The 9,989-nt window shown below is 37.3% G+C and overlaps 1 protein-coding gene across 1 annotated transcript in view; it reads left to right on the plus strand.

Annotated features, from left to right (window-relative positions):
- The window catches only part of LOC137537797 (uncharacterized), a 6,285-nt gene extending 1,356 nt beyond the window's left edge, over positions 1-4,929 (plus strand). Inside the window, exon 6 of the mRNA XM_068259759.1 lies at positions 4,878-4,929. Coding sequence (XP_068115860.1) covers positions 4,878-4,929 — 52 coding nt within the window. The remainder of the gene's footprint in view (positions 1-4,877) is intronic.
- Positions 4,930-9,989: the final 5,060 nt, after the last annotated feature.

The following is a 9,989-nucleotide window of genomic DNA, read 5'->3' on the forward strand; positions in this document are numbered from 1 at the left end:
AATTTCAAAATTACCCCCTTATGTCATATAAACGGGCCCCCACACCAAGGGACAAGTTGGTGAGGGCAGACATGGGTCCATTGAGTACCAGGGTCCATGGAATGTCCCGCCCTAATGGCACTTACCCGTGTCTTAATTGTGTTCACTGTCATAGTGTCACTAAGGGTAGCTATATAGGAGCTGGGAAATTTGGGCGCATGGGGCTAGTGGACAAAAAGGGCGCCGCCATAGACGGCCATATTAATTAGCGTTTATCTGGCGCCTAACGGGAAATTAGGGCGCCTGTGTTAATATAGGTTTTATACATACACAAATCCTCATTTTAGCTTTACAAACATATAAATTACTGTTTTACATGCATATTAACAAATCTTCATTTAATGATTTAAAAAACACCTTCTAAATTATTTTATAAGCATTCTTTTCATAAACCTTCATTTTTTCATTTCAACCGTGAAAAAAGGGCGCAGATGTTAATACAGAGTTTATACAACTAATAAACCTTAAATAGTATTTCCTGAATTTTCACACCCTATTTCGATTTTTCTATTGCAAATTTATATATATGTTTAACTACATAAATACTTTAACGTTTATATACTATTTCTGTTTAATCATTATATGAACACTTTAAAAATCTGTCCACCAATTAATTATAATTTTAATATGTACAATAAATCACTATTTCACAAATGTACGCTACTAATTGATTTATAAAACTTAATTTACAATAAATCCTTACCTAATTTTTGTAGCTGAAATTTTTGTACTAAATTACAAATCCAATGTTATATAATTTCCGAAATACGTGGTATTATCTTACTTATGATAAAATTATTTCCGAAACTTTTAATTTTCAGTGCCCACTCTTCTTGTGACAGTGGTATTATATTACTTGTGATAAAATTATTTCCTAAACTTTTAATTTCCAGTGCCTACTGTTCTTGTGACACTTGTATTTTCCACTCTTCTTATAAATATTTTCATCTTTAACTCTGTTGATTCCATTCCCGTGTGTAATTTCTTTCGATGTATTGCAGCTTTTTAACGTTTTAATTTACTAATGTCACTTCACCTTATGTCCCTCGTTGTATTACCCCTTTTGTAGTTGTGTTCTCTTCTTTATTCATCTTGTATGTAAACCTCTGGCTGCAAACCTCTGTGCTCCTTGTGTCACTCGTTACTATTTGTTTAATCCTCGTAATAATTTTTTAACTTTAGTATTGTGTAAAGTTTTTTTTCTCCTGGTTTCTATAATTCATGTCCTTATATTTCCCTTTACAGCATACATGTACACCTCCATTTTTTGTGTCAAATTCTAACTTAGTTTTTTACATAACTTACACATATATGACAATGTAACTGTGTATGTGTGGCCTGATATTCCAAATAGTAACATGACTCACTTTCTCAAAACACCTCTTCAATGGCTGACTAGTTGACAGTGTACCTACACACGATAGAGTTATGGCTTTTGCCTATCATTGTAGTATTGTTAACGTACTAAACCTTAAATTCTACAAGAATTACCAAGAAACACATACTTCAGTACAATATCTTTATTTAAACTTTCTTATGTATTACTTTATTTTAATCACCATTCCATACAACTGCTATATCACATACAGTATTTGGATGTAATACAATTAAAACATTTCTCATAAACAGAATTCTCTTATATATCTTTAATATATATCCTTTTTTTATCATTTTACATCTTTAATATAACCTTTAAAAACCCCATGCAATTCAAATACATAATTTACATAGTATTCAAATTCCCTAGAAGTTCTAATGTTAGTGTTGTGGTCAATATTATTTTGGGATAGTATGTTCAGTACCATGCTATGAGAGAGTAGTGTATAAGTATTTTTTTTTCTTTTAAACTATCAAAATCTCACTAACTGTGGTGTATAAGCACCACCAGCTGGTATGTGCATGGTTGTGTTTATTTTTTGTATTATAGTGTATACTAACGTGCCAAGAGACTGTAGTGTCTAAGCAACAGATGTGGCCTACAACCTCACTGACTTATGTCACGCTGAGTCATCTGTACTCATTGCTTTGGCTGACGCCAATACCATGCCATAAGACAGTGTTGTATAAGCAACACCTGCTGCTGTCTGCAAGGCTGTGTTTCTTCTTATTCCTATTGTCTACAGTAACGTGCCAAGAGACTGTAGTGTCTAAGCAACAGATTTGGCCTACAACCCCACTGACTTATGTCACGCTGAGTCATTTGTACTCATTGCTTTGGCTCTCGCCAATACCATGCCATAAGACAGTGTTGTATAAGCAACAACACCTGCTGCTGTCTGCAAGGCTGTGTTTCTTCTGATTCCTATTGTCTACAGTAACGTGCCAAGAGACTGTAGTGTCTAAGCAACAGATTTGGCCTACAACCCCACTGACTTATGTCACGCTGAGTCATCTGTACTCATTGCTTTGGCTCTCGCCAATACCATGCCATAAGACAGTGTTGTATAAGCAACACCTGCTGCTGTCTGCAAGGCTGTGTTTCTTCTGATTCCTATTGTCTACAGTAACGTGCCAAGAGACTGTAGTGTCTAAGCAACAGATGTGGCCTACAACCCCACTGACTTATGTCACGCTGAGTCATCTGTACTCATTGCTTTGGCTGACGCCAATACCATGCCATAAGACAGTGTTGTATAAGCAACACCTGCTGCTGTCTGCAAGGCTGTGTTTCTTCTTATTCCTATTGTCTACAGTAACGTGCCAAGAGACTGTAGTGTCTAAGCAACAGATTTGGCCTACAACCCCACTGACTTATGTCACGCTGAGTCATTTGTACTCATTGCTTTGGCTCTCGCCAATACCATGCCATAAGACAGTGTTGTATAAGCAACAACACCTGCTGCTGTCTGCAAGGCTGTGTTTCTTCTGATTCCTATTGTCTACAGTAACGTGCCAAGAGACTGTAGTGTGTAAGCAACAGATGTGGCCTACAACCCCACTGACTTATGTCACGCTGAGTCATCTGTACTCATTGCTTTGGCTCTCGCCAATACCATGCCATAAGACAGTGTTGTATAAGCAACAACACCTGCTGCTGTCTGCAAGGCTGTGTTTCTTCTTATTCCTATTGTCTACAGTAACGTGCCAAGAGACTGTAGTGTCTAATCAACAGATTTGGCCTACAACCCCACTGACTTATGTCACGCTGAGTCATTTGTACTCATTGCTTTGGCTCTCGCCAATACCATGCCATAAGACAGTGTTGTATAAGCAACAACACCTGCTGCTGTCTGCAAGGCTGTGTTTCTTCTGATTCCTATTGTCTACAGTAACGTGCCAAGAGACTGTAGTGTGTAAGCAACAGATGTGGCCTACAACCCCACTGACTTATGTCACGCTGAGTCATCTGTACTCATTGCTTTGGCTCTCGCCACTACCATGCCATAAGACAGTGTTGTATAAGCAACACCTGCTGCTGTCTGCAAGGCTGTGTTTCTTCTTATTCCTATTGTCTACAGTAACGTGCCAAGAGACTGTAGTGTCTAAGCAACAGATGTGGCCTACAACCCCACTGACTTATGTCACGCTGAGTCATCTGTACTCATTGCTTTGGCTCTCGCCACTACCATGCCATAAGACAGTGTTGTATAAGCAACACCTTCTGGTTGTGACTTTAGAAAATTCTAGTTAAATTTTGTACTGTGTGTAGTCTGTATGTATATTATTAAAAAACTGTACTATTACCATGCCAAAAGATAGTGTTGTATCTTCCCATAAAAATTATTACTTTTTAAAATATCTAAGATGTTTATAACTAATAGTGTTGTAATCAGTTATAACAATTAATAATGCAAATTGTTTTTGAAATAGATGTTTTGTTTGTTTTTCAATAATATTAGCAGTGTAGTTTAAACTATTATGTCGTAGGTGGCGGTATTAAATAATAGTCTGTTGTTATTAATAGATATGTTTATTGGCCTTGCATGAAGTAGGTGCCATGTTTTTTCAGCATTAAATCTTATACAGTTGCCTGATTTTTGCATTATACATCTTTTTTTTTTTTTTTTTCAAATGTGGACCGTTGTGTATCTATGGCCTGCAAAACTTAGCATTCTCGCTGTAAATATTAGTCTGGAGGAGGTGGTATAAAATAATAGCTTGTTGTTAATAGTAGATATTTACATTGGGCTTTCATGAAGTTGCTGCCGTGTGTTTTCATCATATAATAGTGGAGACCACCCTGATTTTGGATTTATAGTACCATTTTTTTTTCAAATGGAGGTCCGGTGTTTATCTATGCCGTGCAAAACTGAGCAGTCTAGATTTGAATATTATGCTTGAGGCGCTGGTATTAAAGAATACCCTGTTGTTAATAAGAGCAATTTTAATTGGACTTGCATGAAGTAGGTGCCATGGGTTTTCATCATTTAATAGTACACACCACCCTGATGTTGGCTTTATAATAATTTTTCTTTTTTTTGCAAATGTAGGCCGGTGTGTATCTATGGCGTGCAAAACTTAGCAGTGTATCTTGACACATTAGGCCGGAGGAGGTGGTATTACATAGTAGCCTGTTTGTATTAACATATATTTACATTTGGCTTGCAAGAAGTTTGTGCCGTGTGTTTTCATCATATAATAGTGGACACCACCCTGATTTTTGCTTTATATTAATTTTTTTTCCCAATGGAGGTCAGGTGTTTATCTATGGCGTGCAAAACTGAGCAGTCTAGCTTTGAATATTATGCTAGAGGCGCAGGTATTAAATAATACCCTTTTGTTAATAACAGATATTTTCATTGGGCTTGCATGAAGTAGGTGCCATGGGTTTTCATCATTAAATAGTACACACCACCCTGATGTTGGCTTTATCCAAAAAACATTTTTTCCAATTGTAGGCAGGTGTGGATCCATGGCTTTGGAAGCTTTGCTCATATAATGTTATGTTAGATGGTATAATTGTGAAGTAAAATGGCTCAGTGGGTCATTATCCCCAGAACTCATGTGCCGAGCAGTGTAAGTAGATCGAAATTCGATCATAAATAATCAGCACATGGCATGTGAAACAACTCAAGTGTTCTTTTGCCAGAATCCTTGTCCCCGTCCTTCCTTTGCGGTTAACAGAAATACAGCGATTTGGATAAAAATTGTATTACTCCAAAAAAAATTTAATTAAATATCTTGCATTAATCTAAGGCAAGATTTGCTGCGGCCCCTCTTAGGTATTCTTGGAAAGTTCTGTCATTGTATTCCTTTGCAATTTTTTTCAATTTTTTATCCGAATCCTTGTATTTCTTTCGTTTGTCTTGTGCTGGGTCCCCGCGCACATACTGCTGGTATAGCAGGTCTCTTCCTTTTTGAAATTCTCGCAGGCCATCAATGAACTGCCATATGCTCGAGTGTTCGAATCCCAGATGTGACCGCAGGCAACGGTGCGCTGCCTCCACATAGTTGTTTGTGCGGTCCAAGCCAGTAAGAGTGCGCTCATAAACCGACCACAGGGAGGGAGGAAAGATCGGTTTACGAAGCCCGCTCTCACTGACCCCAATGTAAACCCGACTGAACCATCTGAGCAAAGGTAGAATATCGGGACTCAGGTCAAACCTGATTGCATCTAATGCCGCCTCCAAATCCACAGGGGGGACAAAGGCAAGAGATGCAATCATTTTTGCCTGCATAGAAAACTCTGCACTACTTGTGTAGAGTTTTTTTAGCCCGATTTCCTCCAGTTTTGATTTCACATTCCTCTTCAAATGAAAGAAGCAGCCATGAACACGACAGGAGGGGAAAACTGCTTTGAATGCATTGATGCCTGCCACTTCAAAATCAGAGGAATAGTGATCAGGGTTCAGTTCAGGCCACATCCGGTGGATAGCATCAAACATTTTTAGGTACGCAGCTTGCGTCTTGTTTGGCAGCAAGCAGTACAGCAGAGGGAGAACATAGTCATTTCTTTTTCCCAATAGTTCAAACACTTGCTTGAAAAGGACCGGAGCAACTTTAAATGTTCCGTCCCCGTATAGCTGTTTAACATTTTTAATCCAAGCACCGTTTGAACTATTGCCAAAAATCAAAATCCTATGTTCATCATCAGGTCCAGAATCGTAAAGGAGAAATGGCACGGTCTCTAGATCTGACACAGAATAAGTTCTGTACGCGTCAGGTATGACAAGGTCAGATAGAGAGACAGGATTTGTTGGATGTGCCATTTCTCTTTTTCTGACATTCTGGACCATATGACGTAAACTTTCCCTCGGCGGTAGTGAAGCTAGTACTGCAGGTTCCACATTCTGGATTGCCAAATTAATAATTGTGGAGGGACCACCCTTTGAGCATATTGCTTTTTCTTTGATGGCGTTGCGAACTCGTGTTACCTCAACCGCCTCTATGGATTCCCCATGGAGGTGTTCCTGAACTATTTTGAGCACCTCCCCTGTCGAAGCATCAGTGTGTATTCTCCCAAGACATGGCGGGTCTGCATTTTTTTTCTGACAGCGCCAGAAGTTCTTCAGTCCATCTTTGCTTTTTCTATCGAAAGTGTAAATGTATCCTTCGTGTTCAAAAATATTGTGCCCCTTGTTTGATTTCAATAAGGGGTCAACAGAAGATTGTGCCTGTAATTGCATAAGAAAATCAATTACTATTTTTCCAATATAACAGTGATGTACCAAACAAAGCATTCCTTCTCCATTATTACGTCCAGCTCAGTGCTATGTCAATATATTACACATTTTTATTTAAGGTGTTGGTGGGAGCATGTGTGGTACCAATCTTTATAAACCAAATTATATAACGTTGTATGAAGGGAATCATCAAAATGCCAGTGTGTAATCAAAAAAGCCGTGTTAATTATAAAACTCTTAATTAAAGAAAACATCCAACTATTTATTGACAATGGTAGGACAACGTTGGTCTTTTGCGCTGTTAACATGGTACATACATAATGAAGTTACATTCTGTTTTTGTGTTTTTTATTAGTTGTCTTTACCAGGGTTCACAAACTTTTTGAAGCACGGTGGCCACTCTTGGGCCCAAATGTTTCTCTGTGTCCATTGGGGGGTGCGTTGTAACTTTTTTGGACAAAAACAACCACTTTTTGTAGATCCTGAATGTAGTATATCGGCAAGTCTGTATCTAGGTTGAGTTCCTTTTTTATATTCCCCATTGCCTTTGAAGCATCTCGTAAAGCAGGGCTTCCTGCTCTTGAGATGTGCTGGAAGGAGTGAAGGAGGCGGGTCAGCATCGTTCAGTAGCGTCGATGCCCGCTATCAGGTGAACAGCTGTCCTGCTTCCTTCCCTCCCAGCAGCTGAGCTTGAAGCACTGCTGTATGTGATGCTGTCAAGGCTATCGGAAATATAAGTAAATAAGTAAGTAAGCAGCCGTTCGCTTTTAAGGTAACAGAAGTGGCGTCCGGGGTGGGGGGGGGGGGGGGGGTTGCGGGTGGCAGAGGTAGACGACCCGGCCCACCATTACAAATCCCACGGCCCATCATGTTGGGAACCCACGGTCTATATTACTGACCAATTTGGTACTCTCCGTAACTTACATTCACTTTATGAATTTGTGGGAGAAAACAATGTCACTAACATCAAAATTTTACAAGTCTAGAATTTTTTATTTTTTTTATTAGATTTATATATTTATATTTTTGGTTATGATTTTGTTCTTTTATGTATCTTACTCGGTTTTCAGTTTTTGTTTAAATGAAGTTTATTTAATTTTTTTATTTTTTTTATTTTTTTTGAATATTGAACTACACTTTGTGAATCATTCATCTTTAATTTTATAATATGGATGAACTCAGAGGGCAATATTGGGTACTTTTTTTTAGAGTGAATGACAAATTAAGTGAGATGAAATATAATCAAAAACCTGGTTTTAACATTCAGTCAACCAATGGTATAGGCAAGTGATGAGATTACACCACTCCTCACTGAGCATTACAAATTATCTTTCTGAACCTATGAACAAGGTAAGGTGGACATTTCCCTCAACCGGTACTTGATACATACAATTTGTATGGGCACAGAGGCGGCGGCAGGATTAAATAAGACAATATTTCGTGTCTGCTCATGTGGAGAGAAGCACACCACTTTCTCCAATCTACGTGTTAACCATTGTATCGGATTTCATCCTGCTTGCGCCTCTGTTCACAGTAAAATTTAAAGTTCAGTGTGAAACTATTCACATGGCAAAATCTGAACAAGGAACCGCTATATTTAATTCTGAATATTTACCATTTTGCGTCCTTGAGTGTCCAAAAATTTAAAAAACGCGGCAGTAGAATAAAGAAATTAGCAAAGACGGACTGAAGAGCTGTCTTGGACTGCTTCTGACAGTAATGGAGAAATCCACAGCTGTAGTAAAACAAATTGAGAAGGTTAAGTTTCCTGTGTAATAACCTGTAAAGCGTGTAATATGCTTTCATAACCAAATTTAAATTTTTAACAAGTTATATATATTGTTCTCCTTAATCGATAAGTAACTGTAAGTGTGTATATATATATATATATATATATATATATATATATATATATATATATATATATATATATATATATATATATATATATATATATATATATATATGTATATATATATACATATATATATACATATATATATATATTTATATATTTGTATGTGTGTATATATATGTAAATATATATATATATATATATCTATATATATCTATGTACTTTTCTGAATTATATTTAAATAGAGATAGATAAATAGAGAGAGATGGAGGGACTGGATGGCGATAGAGCGTTGTAAAGAAAGAGGGAGGGAAGGGGTTCAGTGAGTGAGTGTAAGGGATATAGACGTAGTTTGATGTGGTGAGGGAAAGCGAGGGAGGCAGGTAGGTAGGGCAAGTGATGTAGACATTGTGTGAGAGAGAGAGTGATATAGAGAGTTTGAGAGAGAGATAGAGTTTGAGAGAGAGATAGAGATAGAGAGATAGAGAGATAGAGAGATAGAGAGAGAGAGAGAGAGAGAGAGAGAGAGAGAGAGAGAGAGAGAGAGAGAGAGAGAGAATGAATATGAGTGAGATAAAGAGATAGAGAAACATACATTCAGAGAGACCGATAGAAAAAGAGATATACATATATGGCAGGAGGGTAGAAGCGTTGATGGAGGTGGGTGGGAGAGTGTGATAGAGAGACAGAGAGAGAGAGTCATTGAGGGAGTGGAGAGAGAGATAGAAATGGATAGAGCGTTTGAGAGAGAGAGAGAGAGAGAGAGAGAGAGAGAGAGAGAGAGAGAGAGAGAGAGTTTGAGAGAGAGAGAGAGAGAGAGAGAGTTTGAGAGAGAGAGAGAGAGAGAGAGAGAGAGAGAGAGAGAGAGAGAGAGAGAGAGAGAGAGAGAGAGAGAGATGAACATCAATCTATGTATTAAGAAACCTGTATGAGTAAGTAAATTTGTAGTAAGTAAAATTTTTTTTTTTATTATCAACTTTATTTTTGCAAACAATTGCATTTATCGTTGTTGTTAAAGTTTGTTATAATTTAATATTTAAAATGTGTTATTAAGTATATGTGAAAACTTATAATTGTAGCAAAATATAATTACTTAATATCATGGTCATGGCAACCCCATTGTGTGTGAGTATTCTTTAGTAAACAATTCTAGATAGCACAATGGAGCTTGGTCATTACTTCAAAACCATATGACCTAAAGCACAATTAACCTAAATTTAACATCCATTATAATAATAATGCACATTATTGTTATGTGAATAATGTTGTAGTGTTTTCAATATCAAATTTCATTGATGTAACAAAATATCAACCGACATTTACATATACTTACAGCGATAAAGGACGAGTACAGTCCAAAAATTTTAAAATCACTCTAAACGGGGACCAAACACAATGAGTTAACCTATGAAAGAAAAATAAAACTGCATCATTGACCTATTCTTTAGATATCTTATAAAAATTACACAGAACCAAAGCTGAACATTAATTTACCACAAAGGAAGGACGGGGATATGAAGACAGAGATACGG

This window comes from Hyperolius riggenbachi, chromosome 11 (assembly GCF_040937935.1).
Source record: "Hyperolius riggenbachi isolate aHypRig1 chromosome 11, aHypRig1.pri, whole genome shotgun sequence".
Taxonomy (NCBI): domain Eukaryota; kingdom Metazoa; phylum Chordata; class Amphibia; order Anura; family Hyperoliidae; genus Hyperolius; species Hyperolius riggenbachi.